This window comes from Xenia sp. Carnegie-2017, unplaced genomic scaffold (genome assembly GCF_021976095.1).
Source record: "Xenia sp. Carnegie-2017 unplaced genomic scaffold, XeniaSp_v1 HiC_scaffold_6, whole genome shotgun sequence".
NCBI lineage: Eukaryota > Metazoa > Cnidaria > Anthozoa > Malacalcyonacea > Xeniidae > Xenia > Xenia sp. Carnegie-2017.
Window position 1 is genome coordinate 632,664 of NW_025813526.1, and position 17,187 is coordinate 649,850.

Genomic DNA, 17,187 nt, shown 5'->3' on the forward strand with positions numbered 1-17,187 from the left:
CCTCCGCGTTTCTTATTAAGATTACTAGTAGAATACGCCATGTTGATATATGTGTTCAACTTTCTACGTCACAAGTCATTAGCATACCGATCAAAAAGTTCGCAAAAAAAATGCTGAAAATCGTGACTTTGAACGTCCGTAAAATCACTTTCACCAATCCAATTTCAATTATAATTGCAGATTTAAAATCACTGAAACAAGGTCTTTCAATTTAGCTAATAAAAAAGGGGGGGGCTAAAATTCGTGATATAACCACTTTAAGCTCTCTAGTACTTCTCCGAGATAAAACTTCAGCCACAAATAAAACGCACTGAAATATTAGAGATTTGCATAAAAAGTATAAGAATGTTGACAAAGAAATGCCGCTCTGAAAAAAACTTTCCTAAGCATCTGTTTGTTGTTCATACATAGAAATAATGCTTTAATCAACTCATTGAAAATTAAAATAAAGTGAAGTAAATTGACCTCACTAAACATGATTAGTTTAAAGTTTCTACATACGTATAGAGTTTTCAATAAATTGACAAACACACCAGTAGTTGTATAAAAGATTGGTGATGAGGGAGGGGGTATATTCATATAGCGATACATATATCTGCATATTGTATGTCGAAATCTGTAATCGCAATTAATTTTTATATAAGATTACTATTTCGATACCTAACCCTGCTACAGTTGCCACCGGACAAAGAAAATTTTCTGTAGCTAGAAGAGTTAAGACTTGGTTAAGCTATAACCAAAGAGCGAATTAATTGTTTCACCCTCCCTAATATCCACAAATAAGAAACAGGAACATTCTCTAACAGAGGCAGCAAACGAGCTTGTTCGACGCAATAACAATAGAAAGCACGACTTTGGAACACTAATGACAGCAAATGCAAATAAAGAAATGACGACACTTTTGAAAATTTAAAAAAATGCGTTATATTTCCACAATTTGCAGAAATGTTTTTGTAATTTTCTATAAATCTTTGAACAATCTTGCGATAGCGCTAAAACCCGGGGTTCCTAGCAGGTACAAGAAAAAAAAGCTCTGCATTACACTAATATAAAATATTCATTCCACTACTATAACGTAGTAAAAGTTTTCGAAGATGTCCAAATGGTCTTCAGTCCTGTATGTTTGCCACTTTTTGGCTGCATATACAAGGAATAAATCTCCATAGTCGAACTAATTTTTGATTCAATTCGATAGTTTGCTGCTAAGATTAAAGAAATATAACAAACGCAAAAAAATAGGAAAGAATTTTTTTATGAGTTTATTTGCAGCCTGGTTGAGAAAAAATGTGTTTGCAGAAATTCGTATGAGTCGGATTCTTTTAGGCAGTTCTTAGGCCGTTAATAGCATTAGACTATGATATATGATATCATCAATGTAACCTATTATTTGTGTTTGACAAGGAAGAAGAACGTTTTTGATCAATCAGGGATATTTTTACATTTTTTCTCTCGAACAAGTCAAATGTACAACTCAAATGTAATAAAACAATTACAAAAATTCAGAATATTTGAAATATAAAGATTGGGCAAATAGATCTCTGTTTAAACTAGTGCTTTCAAGAGTTTTACCCAACATTATCAAATCAGTTTTCTGAGAACCTTCTCATTTGTACTAGAATTCATTTCATTTTCGTCAAGAAAAATACGTATTATAGCTTTCTTACTTTGCCTATTGTGTATTTATTAATGTTGAGAGAAGCAGAAGACGAAATGTAATTTGTGTAAAAAACTGCAGCCAAACTCCAAAAAATTTTAAGCACAAAGGCAAAGAAGTTGATGCTAGGAAATTACTTCGACAAAAGAATGTTTGAAGTGTTTCTCCAAATACGACTTTTGCAAAATATTTGCCGACTAGGCCGTGCTTTTAATTTTTTATCCATTACATTTTTAAGTGATAATGCCGGACAAAACGAAAGTCACGATAACACTGCATTATCGTCAAAGACATCATTCCATTAATTAAAAAAGGAACAAATCTATTTCAAAATGCTTTAATATGAATGAAGTAAATCCTTAAATGACGTACTTGACAATTGAGTTAGTCAGAATATGCAAAACTAGAAATTAAAGCACTGTCCTAGATAGTGCCCACCTTTTTATTGTATCAGCAATTACTGACACTATTTTATTGACATCATCAAGGACAGGTTTGTGCAAACAACTATGGTCGATTTTAAGGGTAAATGTCGAGAAATTATAAAGTTATACGTCCCAAACATAAAAAATCTTAATAAAGGAGACTTCGCGCTGACAATATTGTAATCTAGCCTACTGCTTAAATGTAGAGCAATATTTTAGAAAGTAATGTACGAAGTGTTTATAAAAAACCACATCACTTTACATTAGTTTGACAGGTAAACCATTGAGTTCTATAATAACCGAAGTGGGTAAGTGGAGTGATGCGATGATGCCAAAAAAATGGCGGTATAAGGACCTATATCTGTTGAAATGATTTGTTTGCAGAAAAAAATATACTTACCTCTAAATGGGTGGCTTGGTAATCAGGTAAAGCTTCATAAGGATTTTGACCTTTCTTCAGCATATTTTTTATTATTTGAACCACTCGCTCTGCGCAGTTTGAAATTTACTTAAAGCCAAAAAATTTCATGAGCAGTTTGAAATTTACTTAAAGCCAAAGTACAATCAGGTGTTTGCAAGACAATGAAGAAACATTTAAAAACTTTGTAACTGATCATAATTAGTTAGCCCGTGATCGTGGATGTCGAGAAGCAGACATAATGGTAAGAGACCGAATAGTTATGGCAAGATTAATTTAGGAAGGGTTCTCGTTGACATTAGAAAAAGCATTCAATATTGATCGCATTATAGAACATTCTGAAGCTCAATTGAAAACAAGTTGAGAAAATTTTGGAAAACCAGTCGATTTCAGTAAAGGACCAACTCTTCAATTTTTTGACAACCTCCGTGATTTAAAGCCGTGGTTAAGATAGCGCTCTAGTTATTGTGGAACTCAATGAGTTAAACGCTCAACTTCAGAGAAGTGGAGGAATGACAGCCAGTGATGACATATAGACCTTTTCAAGGTTATCACAGCCATATTGCAGGGGGTGTGGAAAAACATTGGGCTGAGCGCGCGGTCACGCATGGCATCCATATAAATTACTAATAAATGTTCAAAAATTACCCTTATACATATTGGCCATTTCTTTCAAATATATTTCTCAAACTCATCCATTTTAAAAGTCGAATTATTATTTGCCATTTTTTATACACGTGAGTCCAATTTTGTGTAATCAAAAAGCGGAAAGTTAAAGGAAACATTTGTTTTCTTTGAACAACTTGACCGTCGTTTGAGCGATGTTCTTGAGTTCGCAACACACGCACATGTCTACAGCAAAGTCAGAAAGTATCATGAGGAACTATTCTACGGCAAACTCTTATTAGTATTTCCAATTATTGGTAAGGTGACATTGCTATTTTTATTATTATGTAGGGCGACTAAACAGCCAGAAGAAGAAACAGCCAAGTATTCAAATACACACTTAAAACTGTTAGTCGATGGCAGGCCAGGTGTGAAACCTTACATCATACTCTCTCGTCAACTGTTTGAATTCCAAAGGGACAGAGAGTAAAGATGCCTCAGATTTTGCTGGATTTCCATCAAAACCTGAATCAGAATCCTCAGTGTTATAGGATTGATGAGGACGCTTGATGTCGTCCATGTTTCTCCTCCTTTACGTTTAAGCGGAGTCCTCGATTGCTCGTACTCTGATAGCGTAATAAAAACCGAAGGATAATCCTTTCCGCGGTTATTTGGGGCTCTTCTTCCCAAGGTAAAATAATTTGAGCAAACGAAAGTACCTTGTGCACCAGGCTTTGGGTTAAAGTCATCGGCTCTGCTGTTTGCAATTTGTTTTTGCCAAATTTCAGCAAGTAATTGATCTTTAGGCCACTTATGAAAAACTCACTTTTCTACGTGAGACATCTTAACTTGATAATCAGGATAGGGTTTATCATTATCGCAATATCCAACTGCACAACGCGCATTTGGGCTATGACTGCTCACGGCTACTCGGCTAGTTTAGGGTTTAGTTCGTTTGACTTGGCTTATGAGTTCCGCACATTTGCGAAGTCAAGCACAACGCTCATACGACGGTCAAGTTGTTCAAAGAAAACAAATGTTTTCTTTAACTTTCCTCTTTTTGATTACCACAAAATTGACTCACGTGTATAAAAAATCGCAAATAATAATTTGACTATTAAAATGGACGAGTTTGGGAAATATTTTTCAAAGAAATGGCCAATATGTATAAGGGAATTTTTTGCGCATTTATTAGTAATTTATATGGACGCTATGCGTGACCGCGCGCTCGGCCCAATGTTTTTGAACCCCCTGCAATATGGCTGCGATAACCTTGAAAAGGTCTATTCAAATTTACTTAATTAAAACAAACAGATTGATTGGTTAAAATAACCATAAAAATATTGGTTAAAGGGGTTAAATGCATCTGAGGTAACCAATTTTTATGGTTATTTTAACCAACCAATTTTTACAGTGTATAAAGACTTTGAAAAAATACAGTGCATAAAACCGTGAAACACTTTTTCTTATATTGTAAAATACGTTTAGTTATATATGGCAATTTTCAAAGTTCTTTTTCCTACTCTTTTAATTCACCAAAGTTTTTAAAGTTTACGATTATGTTTCATCAGAAGGATTACAAACTACGATAATACCACAAAACAAAGTATATACTGAAATGCAGGCAGCACCACAGTACCTATAAACTCGCCAACTACAGTCGAAAGCGACGGTTATATATTAATCTGAAAAAAAGCGTATGCGTATTTATCCCTGCGTATTTATCCCAAGGGTTTCAAAGGTTGACACAGCCAGGAGTGGCTCCGGGGATAAGCTCCCGGTGTTTACAAAATGCTCCTTACGGCGTGCGTCTCAAACAGCCTCTGTCAACCAAGTCCAACTCCTGGGCTGCTCGTGTGGCTTTACTTCTAAGCCCGGCGGAACTGCTTTTACCGACAGGAGAAGGAGCGAAGGCGGGTCTCTGGCGCCTTAAAACCAGATGCTTCGGGCAGGTGGTGGCTCGTTAACCCAGGAAGGTAGCCCACCTAGGGGAAGGAAAACCCTGACTCCAAACCTCCGCTGCCTTGCGGTGTACTCGGTCACGGGAAAGGCTAGGAGACGGATACTCCGAAGAAGAAAGCTGCACCTGCTGGGGCCGCTCTACACGTGGCAGCTTCTGCACCTGTGGAGCATTGAGCGTCAGTAGGCGAGAGGGTGGAGATGGGCATGCACATCCCCTCTTCACCTAAAACATTCACCTGTGCTGGTCAGGCAAGCAGGTTTGCCGGAATCAAGTGATGCAACCATCCCTTTTTTGCGCCAGCTATCTAAAGTCCTGTAACGATGGAAAAATGGTGACGGGAACAGGCAGAGGATGCTGCTGGAAGTTCTTAGCCATGACTCTGCACGCAGGCGGCTGCGAATTGATGGTCGTCCGCCGTAAACCTAGGGCAGATACGGCGCCCGTATCCTCTCACAGTGACAGAGCAGCCCTCCTTACTGCTCTCCCCACCTGCCCTACTTGCACCTGGCAGGAACCGCACCTCCCTGGGCATCCAACTAAGCGGTCGTACAACTAAGGATAACAAAACAAGAAAGCGCTTAACCATTGGGGCATGGAACGTGAGAACGCTGTAGGACAGAGGAGACAGACCAGAGCGACGCACTGCTCTTATAGCAAGGTTGCTTGGACAATACCAGGTAGACATAGCCGCATTGAGTGAGACCAGACTTGCAGATGAAGCTCAACTGGAAGAGGTCGGTGGTGGCTACACCTTCTACTGCATTGGGAAACCGGAAAACGCCCCAAGACATTCAGGCGTGGGATTTGCCATACGCACTCAGCTCGCAAGGCGACTAGTCAGCTTGCCACAGGGCTTCAGCGATCGCCTCATGACCCTGCGGCTGAAACTCCAGAAAGACTGCAACGCAACAATTGTCAGCGCCTACGCCCCTACAATGACAAACCCAGATGAAGTGAAGGAAGCCTTCTACGAAGAGCTCAACCAGCTACTCTCCAGTGTTGACCGCAGAGACAAACTCATCATCCTTGGAGACTTTAACGCACGAGTTGAAGTAGATTACACCATATGGCCAAACATCCTGGGTCGCCATGGAACTGGCAAGTGCAACTACAAAGGCCTGATGCTACTATCTCTGTGCGCACAGCACGAGCTAACCATTACTAACACTCTCTTTCAACAAGCTGACAAGCTGAAGAACATATGGATGCACCCTCGCTCCAAACAGTGGCACATGCTGGACTACGTAATCGTCCGCCAGAGGGACCGCAGAGACGTGCACATCACACGCTGCATGCTTCGTGCCGACTGTTGGTCTGATCACCGCCTGCTACGGAGCAAGATGAACATCCAGCTCGCCTGAAAGAACAAATCAGCAAGAGAGAAGCCACTGAGGAAGTTGAATGTAGCTCGCATTCCACCCAACAAAGAAGAGCTGCAAGAGAAGCTAGAGGTAGCCCTGGGAAACATTAACATCACGGGCGAGGATATAGAGGAAGACTGGAGCACTTTCAAAGAAGCCGTCTACAACTCTGCAGCGAGTGTCCCTGGATACTTTGAGCGAAAACATTGAGACTGGTTTGACGAGAATGACGCTGAGATCAACGGGCTTATTGACAGGCTCCATAAGGCTCACAGCGACCTTATAGGGGACAAAGCTTGCGAGAAGAAGAAGCAAGACTACCAGCAAGTGAGGCAGCATGTGCAACACAAGCTGCACGAAATGAAGAACGCCTGGTGGGAAAAGAAAGCCGAAGAAATCCAAGTGGCAGCTGATGCTCACGACTCAAAAAAGCTCCACGATGGGCTTCGCGCGGTGTACAGTCCAAATTCGTCAGGCTTTACCCCCATCAGGTCTGCAGACCGAACGACACTGCTAACAGACAAAGCTGACATACTTTCACGCTAGGCTGAACACTTTAACAAGCTGCTGAATAGAGAGTCACAGATGAACGAAGAAGCCATTGAGTCCCTCCCCAGCTGCCAATCAAAGAGGAAATTGCCGACCCACCCACCAGAGACGAGGTTGCGAAAGCCCTCAAGCAGACAGGGTCTGGAAAGGCTCCTGGGGCTGATGGCACTCCAGCTGACGTCTACAAGAACGGAGGCCAGGCACTCCTGGACAAACTGACATCCCTGTTCCAGGAGGTTTGCAAAGTTGTCAAGGTCCCCAAGGAATTCAAAGATGCTGCCGTTGTGCACATCTATAAGAGGAAAGGCGATAAGACCTTATGTGACAACCATCGAGGCATATCCCTCCTCTGCATCGCAGGCAAGGTTACGGCCCGAGTAGTCCTAAACAGGCTAATCACAAATGTTCCCGAGGCCATCGTCCCTGAATCTCAGTGTGGTTTCCGGGCAGGCGGGGGAACTACTGACATGGTTTTTGCTATTCGCCAGTTGCAGGAAAAGTGCCGTGAGCAAAACAAGAAACTCCACATGGTTTTCGTAGACCTAACTAAGGCATTCGATACCGTTAATCGGGAAGGCCTTTGGAAAATCCTAGGAAAATTTGGGTGTCCAAAGAAGCTAGTCTCTCTGGTAGCCTCCTTTCATGATGGCATGCAGGCAAGAGTCCAGGAAAGTGGGGAGACATCGGACCCATTTCCTGTGAAGAACGGTGTGAAGCAAGGTTGTGTTCTTGCCCCTACTCTCTTCTCCATCCTGCTCGCAGCGATGCTGCTCGATGCCTTCCGTGACTTTGACAATGGGGTGTACATTCAGTTCTGTACTGATGGAAAGCTCTTCAACCTCAGAAGACTTCATGCCAAGACCAAAGTCTACGAGGCACTCCTGCGTGAATTTCTCTTCGCAGATGACTGTGCACTAGCCGCCCACTCCCATGAAAACATCCAGTGCATAAATGACCGCTTCGCAACTGCATGTGATCTCTTTGGGCTGACCATCAGCCTAGGCAAGACTGAGACCCTAGTCCAGCTTCAACCATCCCAGACTCACCTCACCACCACCTCCTGTCATCATTAACCACACCAACATCAAGACTGTTGACAAGTTCTGCTACCTTGGCAGCACCATCAGCAACAATGGTTCCCTGGACGCAGAGGTAACGCTGCGTATTGCAAAGGCCAGTGCTGCTTTCGGCAGACTAAAGAGAAGACTCTGGCAGGAACACGGCATCAAGATCGTCACCAAAATTGCTGTGTACAGGGCTGTGGTCCTGAGTGTTCTGCTGTACTGCTGTGAAACCTGGACCACTTATCGCAGGCACATACAACAGCTGGAGCAGTTCCACCAGCGCTGCCTGAGAAAAATCCTCCGCATCAAGTGGCAGGACAAAGTGTCCAACCTTGAAGTCCTTGAAAGGTGTGGACTCTCCAGCATTGAGAGCTTGATCATCAAAGCTCAACTCCGATGGACAGGCCATGTCGTAAGGATGGATGACAGCAGAATCCCAAAGATGCTGCTGTATGATCAATTACAAGACGGGAGCCGTGTACAAGGAAGACCGCTGAAGAGATACAAAGACACCCTTAAAGCCAACATCAAGAGCTGCAATGTAGACCCAAACACCTGAGAGGAGTTCGCGGGAGACAGACTGCGGTGGAGGCATTTATGCTCCCAGGGCGTTCGGAACTTCGAAGCCGGTAGAGCAGCCGCCATCAAGGAGAAGAGGGCCCGAAGGAAGCAACGCTCTGCCCCTCTTGTCTCGTACCCCTGCAGCGTTTGCGGACGTTCGTGTGCATCACAAATTGGCCTCCATTCACACATGAGGTCCCACTCTCTCAGATAGACCTGCATGCCTACTCATCTGTCGCCCCGGCAGGAGAGTCCATAATAACATAACATAACATAACATTTACCCCAAGTTCAACCACTCAGGTAAGAAGATAAATAATTATGTTTGGTGAGTAGAGGATCCAGAGTTTCGTTTGTATAATTTTTGATTGGTTGCTGAGGAACGTTAATACGTGTGAGCTATAAGAAATATTCAATACGCGCTGTTTGGATAGTCGAAGTAAATAAAATACCTTCCAAATTGCAATTTGCCTAAACTATTGAAGTTAGTAACGATAAATTCTTTGATAAGTATCTAGTCTTAAAATAACACCTGAAAGCAATGTTCAAATGAGCTATAAATGTTCGGAAAGAAGGAAATAAACATGAGATCAAATTTATAAATATAATATTACCATTAAAAATTTACCTAAATTTACATAACAATGCCACCACTACATATCACACGTGTGTATATATAGGAAAACAAAATTATGTTATCGTGAATGCCTAAATGCATGTCAAAAAACTTGTTGGCAGCGTTGGTATATAATTCATTGTTAACATCCAACCTGATTCATATCATTCCCTTTCTGTAAATTGTTCCGTTTACCCTTTTAATACAATGTGCCTGTAGCTTGATTAGCAGTTAGATCATTTGAATGTATAATTTTTAATATACAATGCTTGATTTTGAATTACCTGTATATTTTGTAATCATTTGAATGGGTAAAGGATGATTGAGTATAAATGATTACATATGTATTTTATTGTATTATAAAAAAAATTTCACCGTAAAAATTAAACCTAATCAGCCTACTAAACATTCATAAGATTTAGTATACATGCTGTGATGCGGCGATGCATGCTCGCTCGACATGTATGTAAAATGTACTTAAGTAATGTAACATCTCTACTAAAATCTCATTTTTCTTTGTATAAACGTTGTATTTCCGGGATTTCTTTACAGGAAACTCCTTAATTATAGGCGACATGTGAATGCTACGAGGCAGATCATTTTCGATGCTAAGTAGAACAGGCTGTTTACTCGCTTCTGCTTAATACATGATGGAAGCTGATTCTAGATTAGCTTAAGTTTGGAAAAGGACAGCTCTCCAAAACAGTTCGAGATCATGAGAATAAGATAGATCTGTAGTGCAATTACAATGTTCGGAAATGCAGTTTCCAGATTGTATTCCAGACGAAATCTGTGCATGCACAATTCCATTTGACATCATTTGTCATCTTTCATTGTTTTATTTTTGCCGTCAGATTGAGCAGAGGATGTTTCGTTCACCCTTGTTCATCAATGCGTCAAAAAATATTTTAAAATTAAGATAGCGTGGGGCCCCTAAAGCGCGGTGCCAGTGGGCGGACGTCCCTTCTGCCATATGGCTAATCCGGCCCTGGCTATGATAACTTTAATCTGAATACACTTTGCCTACTCGTTCAAAAATTACATCGCTTTTAAATTTACATTTCACTTTGCAAAAAAAAACATTGCAAAAAAATATCACTTGTGCCCACGAGCAGATATTGTAAAAAGCTGCCCGCTCACGCAGCCAATCAAGTTGCTTGAAATCCAAAAAATATCGCTTTCGACGGCTAAATAAAAAATAATAATGAGTATTATGACAAACTGAAATAAATTGACTTAGTACTTGCTTGCAATTACATTTATTAATCAATTTAAAATGAAAATGGTTTTCTAGCTTTACCACATCATCAAAGGACCTAAGTGTTTTTACTATGGCCAATGCCACTGATTATTTGAATGTGAATACCAATAGTTATATGAATGCCAATACCGATGACTATATAAATGACTGACAATACCAAAGACAGAATGAATGTCAATATCAATAAATACATTAATGTAATTATAAATGCAAGCACCAATGCATTACAATACAAATATGCCAATACCAATGATAGTATGAATCTCAATACCAATAACAATATAAATGTTCATACCAAAAGCTATATTATGTCAATACCCAGGGGTGGATCCAGATCGATGCAACCTATGTGAATGCATTGGTCCAATTTTTAGATATTACAATCTGCGGTATGAACATTTATATTATATTGCATTTTAATGAAATAAATAGTTAATATTATTTTTAAATTATTTAAAACACACATTTAACGGTGATATATTGTTTACTTAAATTATACATATGGTAGTGCCAGTTTCAAGCTAAAATTTATTCTAAAAAACATTTGTGTTCTCCAATAATTTTGCCGTATTTCGTGATACAAATAGCGAAAGAAAAGCCGATAAAATTAGCGAAACTTTGGCGAGAATACGTAATTACTAAGTAATTTAGTAGTATTGCCACAAGGCCCATAACGTTACGATAGATGGAAGATGCATCGGTACGTCACAGTACATTTGCGATGCATAGGTCGATGAATCAATCCCAAGTCCTTTTCCTGTTTCAAGTTTTCACGTCACGGTAGATTTTGCCACTGAGCGATCGATTTTCCATAATTTTGTGATTGTGGGCACATGGCACCGATGCATTGCATTTGAACTCTGAACTGTAATGTTATTATTTGATCCCTTGATATAACTTACGAACATCGCTTAAAGCCATGGCTGTAGAGAAAAGAAATCTTTGGATACTGATGGAGTGCGTCGAAGTTGTGATACGAAAGCTGCTACTTTTATTTCAAAATTCTCTCGAGATAAGTCATACGAAGTATTAATTCCTGAACACTTGACAGTCCATTGGCTAAGTTCAGTTCAAAGCAAGTAAATTTATCTTTATGCGTTCTTGTTTTATATGTAAACACTGTATTCCCTTCAGGCTCAGACTGTAGTCATATATAACGATGAACAATCATCAAAACATATACGTGTTGCCATATTACTTATACAGCACTTATGTTTATATTTATATTTAACACTTAGTTCACTCTACTTAGCATTTGGATGGTTAGGTGTTAGCTGGTATGATTCAGGGGAGGCCTGGGCACCTAAACTCTGTTCCTTGGGTCTAGATTAGGATTCATGTTCCTGACATCCAAATCTGACCACTCCCTCTCGACTAACACCTTCACACTGATATGGTGGAAATAACGATAAACATAAATAGACAGTCGATAACAACAACAACAAAACAAAAAAAAATTGTACTTCACTCAATTTGCTTTCCTGCTTACTGCTATAAGTTCTCACTGTCGCGTTACAAATGGTTATGATTGACTCTTAAGCCTACACCTCACATACCCCTTTCGCTGCCTGCTGCGTTGACGTTTGCATCTGTCGTCACCTAGCTGTTAACTTTGCCTATTGCATATCCTCACGTAATATAATACAAACTATATTATGCAAGGATGGGTACGATTTAAATTGCATTTTATGGGTTTGATTAACTGCGTTTTTTTGATAAAATTTATGCTTAAGATTTTTTATGACCTTTCTCAAGTCGCTGGAAATCGCTTCTCCTACTGTGAAAATTCAAAAATTATTTGGGGGAGCATCTCCCAAAACCCCCCACCGACGCCTCGAGTCTTCGGCGCTCGCAATGCATCGGTCAGCTTAAAAGCTGGATCTGCCCCCGTCAATACAAATTGCTTTATACATAGTTAATGCAAATACCAATGCACAGCTATACAAATTACAATATTATGACTATATAAATGTCAATGCCATTCCCCCATAATTATACGAATGTTACCAATGACTATATGAAGGCCAATATCAATCACCATGAATTTCAATACCCAGGTATTAGATGAATGTGAAATTGCTTCATATTCATTCAACCCAACAGCTTGAGATACTGTAAGGTAAAATAGATACATCATAATGACAGTGGCAAGACAAAGTTGCAACTATTTTTCACAATTTTTGCGAGGATAGTTTTGGCTTTTGCATGATATTATTTATACAAAACAGTTTATTTCAAAAGACGTTAATACTGTAGAACATGGGTATTTATAAGACGTTAATACTGTAGAACATGGGTATTTATCCCCCCCCCCCAGACATCCACTGGGCTACCCCACTTTGACACAGCATGATGGTATACTGTATTTCATAACAAAGCTGCACTTATCAATACGACTTGCAGCTGTGCCTTTTGTATTTTCTGTATCGCTTAAAGTAGAATAGCTAGCAATTTAGACACAAAATTGATATTGAGATATATGCACTGTACTGGATTTTCACACACAACTTTGTACCCGGAATTAACGCCAGAGCTGGCGTCTGGCTTATATTAGACTGTATGCAGAAATAGAAAACTTTTCAAACATCTAGAATTATTACTGAAATTAAAGAAAATCTAGTTAAGCTTTTGCCGTTATGCCAAATGGATGTGTTGTTACCAGTATTTTCATAAAATATGCAATTCATAGAAAAAATTTTCACCGTTCAAAATTAGACTAACGGAAATTGTTTGACAATTTCGTATTATTATTTCCAATTTAATAAGCCTGAGGGGTCTTATAAATTTTTATTCGACAAACCACCAAAACAGTAGAAAGCCCATTTTCTTATACCCCCACATAAATTTACTTTTTCAAGTGAGGAAAGTAGTAGACGCTCTTTAATTACGCTTCCCCTTCCAAGAAAAAGAGTCCTCACTACGCCTCTGCTACTTAACATAACTGTCCACAGGCTATTTTGTTTGCAAAACATCCATTTTGTAACTGAAATATGAAACGATTAATTGGTGTTGTTTGTTATATAGAAAGCTAAATGCATATGCCCTAATAAGGATTTAATAATAACATGAAAACAATGCTTTATCAACATCCATATAGAGCTTAACTGTAGTCGCAAATTTCAGCAGTACAATTCCAATAGTGACAAAAGACATTCAATAAAGCTAATTGACACGCTTCTCAACTAAACTAAGGGAACTAATGTCTAATTATTTTTTGCAAAAGAAAAAACAAGAGTTGAAAAGTTTTTTTACGGGAGAAAGTACTCGCGACTGAATATTCTTCAATTTTCTTGTGATTTTCCTCGAAGAATTATTTGCAAGTGAAAGGAGAAAATGTTTAGCTTTGCCTGTTATTGTGGTTTTCTTTGAAGAATTATTAGCAAATGAGCAAAGGCTTGGTTTTTCTTTGCCTGCTTCATGTCTACATCCAAATTTCTTGTTTCCATATTTGTCTGTCACCATTACTTTGATGACGCTCGTGCGTGGATATTTCCAAGTACCAAATGCATTTATTCTTTCTTGAGGGCCTGACAAGACAGTATGAACAGGTTCAAAGTGCTCAACAGACCTGCTCCACTCTATCGAATACAATCCATCAAGTTCAATTTCTGCTTTCCATTTGTATGTCAAGTCCTGAACAGATCTCATAAGATTTATTGTGATTTCATTGTTTGGAAGAACGTAAACTGTGACATCTGTTGTATCTGCTATTCTTCGTTCTTTTGTTATTGCTTCTCCCATGTACAAAGATTTTGATTTAGATAAATGCGAGGAAAAAGAAGATTTGATCCCTGGAAGAAAAATTCCTCCACTAGACACCTCCAGATTTGAACTAAGTGTAACTCTCGAAGACGTTCCAAAAGTCGTAGTGAGGGTGGATGCTTCAGAAACTGATACAGTAAGTTGCTTTCGACAATTATATCCTATTTTTAAGCTTGAGCAAATAACTGGACGAAAATTGGCAATTGATTGAAATTTCAATTTTTTAAATGGTGCTTTATGTGTAAGTTTGAATTTCTTTGCGTTAAGTTTCAAAATTTTGGCATTCGAATCCCAAATATTTATACATTTAAATGTTCTGGCTGTCAATGATTTGTCCATTGCATTCATAGAGCATTTTTTTAAATTCTCATTTAGATCTTTTAATCTTACCACCAATTTTGGGCCAATGTAACTACCCATCTTACAGCAGTGGTACTCTTCTAGGCAGTAAAGCTCATCGCAACTACTTCTATACAAACCAGCCATATAATATCCTGATGGACAATCACTCCATCCTTCATTGTTAAACGAGTCCCAGACGTTTTTTGTTTGGCAATAGCCCCATTGTTTTACTTGAGTATTAGGACGACAGCAAAAAGCTCTCTCAATATTATATAATCTATCACCAGCAGATCTATCGAGCCCAGCCATATAATAACCATTTTTACATTTTGACCAGCCCCTGAGATTAAATGTTTGCCAATCTTCATAATAACAATCACGATCATACGATGAGGAATACAAATATCCTGGAGCGTCATAACAGTCCACTTTTTCAATTAGACCGATTCTATCGAAACTTTTTCGACTGTTTCTATACATTCCAAACATGTATCTTCCACGTCCACAACTTGACAATCCTAAATGATCAAATGTATGGGACCAGTCCTCGAAATGACTACTACGACTAGGAATATTAGCGAGACCTTCCATATCTGTTCTGTAAGCTCTGTTGGTCTGCCACAATTTTGCCAATCTTTGAAGAACATGTTTTGCAATATTTATACCACCAACAATACTAACAGAATATGAATTACGTCCACCACAGCAACTGCTAGGATTGTGACAGTTTGAGTAAGCTCTGCACGAAGTGTTGCACATTGAGTCATCCACCTTTTTCCCTTCAGGATAGAGATTTCCACAGGTACATGAACTTCTTTTTGTTGCTGCAATTATGAATTTCAGACGTTTGCATTCATGTTGACATCTGTAGTTGGAATTGGAACGTCCGAAATACCTGTAAGTGGTTCTTCCTTGGAGAGATGAAAAACATCCGTTGACAACATATGTCTTGGCAAGAGATGTTGGAATTGTTAATTGCCACAAAATTGCTATTAATGCTAAACTTTTAAGCAGAACCATGCTCTAAAAACAGAAAGATTTATTAAGCCATGAACAAATCACATTCATTATTTCCTTTTAGAAAACGAAATTATTTACCAATATTCTATATTAATTAGTCGCTGGGTCAGAGGCCAGGCGACTATAGCGTTTAGACACGCATTTTACTGTTGGATGACGGATTTGTTGATGTTCACAAATTGATATACTTCATGAAAACAGAACAAAGAATTCAAGATGGCGGCGATGTGGAAGAGATATAAAATGGATAATATTGTATTTAATTTGTACAAAGAAAAAGAAAATCATGTCCCAAAAGCCATGACGTTATTATATCAACGATACATGCACAAAACGCATGTCAAAATTAAGTGGTTAATATCATGAATTTTTTACAGGAATCATCAGAATATGGCCTGGCGTTCTATATTGTTTGAAATTTTGACGAAATGCTCTTTGTGAAATTACGTTTTGTTAACAAAGGTTAAATATTTGTAGTAGTATTTTACATGTGTATAAAAGACGAGAGAACTAATGAGGTCTCATTTGTGGAAAATATATCAACAATGATGCTCAAATAAACTGATTTGCATTATTCTGAAAAATTATTCAGAAAGTTCAATTTTGCTTAACTAGGGCAACTGTGGTTCAAGTAAAATTACTGAATGCTTTACATTACAGAAATGTACAATTTTATTGTTCTCCTCATTACAATGTCAAGACTTATTATACTAATGACCAAAGATTTTTATTTGGAAAATAAGTCATATAAATATTTCAGTCTTATATTGTCTACAATTATCTTAACATCTTTCAAAACTTAGCTGTAAAATCTCAATGCTGTTAGTGCAACCTGGTGCAGTATGAATCAATAAGTGATATTTTCTGCTTAGCGACCTACAATTTCCTCAATTACTTTGTTTATCCAACTGTCAGCAGAAGAGTGTCTTTGTTCATTTTACAAAATGCAACAAATAGAATTAACTTGGATTGATCAAATTTAATTCGTATTTATTTTGAAATCATTAGTAAATAATCATGAGGAATGAATTCTTAGCGTGTGTAATGATGTTTTTTTCTGCGTTTGTGATGTTGTCGTAGGTTGATGGATGGATAAAAGTCTACAATGTCAAAGGATATGAAGGTGTCGTTTTTTTTGTGTTTGATAGATTTGAACCACTGGATCACAGATGATGGGTTTTTCCATTGGTTAAATGAGGTTGTTTTTATAATGTTGCTGTTAATTCTGTCCAGTATTTTCTTGCTAATTTTACCAATTTCGGATTTTGTTGGGTTGATAAGTTGCCCACAAAAATGCATTCATAACACTCATAGACTTTTATCCATCCATTAACCAAGACCTACTAAACAAAGCACTGGATTTCGCCTGAACCTACGACAACATCACAAACGCCGAAAAAACATCATTATACACGCTAAGAATTCATTCCTTATACACAACCAACAACTCTGGCAAAAGAAACATAACTCTACATTCGACGTCACAATGGGTAGCTTCGACAGTGCTGAAACATGCGAACTCGTAGGAAGCTACATCCTTTCTCAACTGCAAAACATCACAACAGACATAGGACTTTATTGAGAC

The 17,187-nt window shown here is 38.6% G+C and overlaps 1 protein-coding gene and 1 long non-coding RNA gene across 2 annotated transcripts in view; both read right to left on the minus strand.

Moving 5' to 3' along the window:
• The window catches only part of LOC124456759, a 26,574-nt gene extending 24,643 nt beyond the window's left edge, over positions 1-1,931 (minus strand). The window contains exon 1 of the long non-coding RNA XR_006952447.1: positions 1,921-1,931. This is a non-coding gene — a long non-coding RNA (uncharacterized LOC124456759). The remainder of the gene's footprint in view (positions 1-1,920) is intronic.
• An 11,586-nt stretch (positions 1,932-13,517) lies between these two features.
• Positions 13,518-15,515, minus strand: LOC124458046. The gene is made up of 2 exons (XM_047008155.1): positions 15,478-15,515; positions 13,518-15,406 (listed from the first exon to the last, which is right to left on the minus strand). Exon 2 carries the CDS (start codon positions 15,339-15,341, stop codon positions 13,686-13,688), a length of 1,656 nt encoding a protein of 551 aa, XP_046864111.1. The 5' UTR covers positions 15,342-15,406; positions 15,478-15,515; the 3' UTR covers positions 13,518-13,685.
• Between the last annotated feature and the right edge of the window lie 1,672 nt (positions 15,516-17,187).

Bases quoted from the DNA above. Each gene is read 5' to 3' on its own strand.
- LOC124458046 (XM_047008155.1), bottom strand. From the start codon at position 15,341: ATGTGCAACACTTCGTGCAGAGCTTACTCAAACTGTCACAATCCTAGC.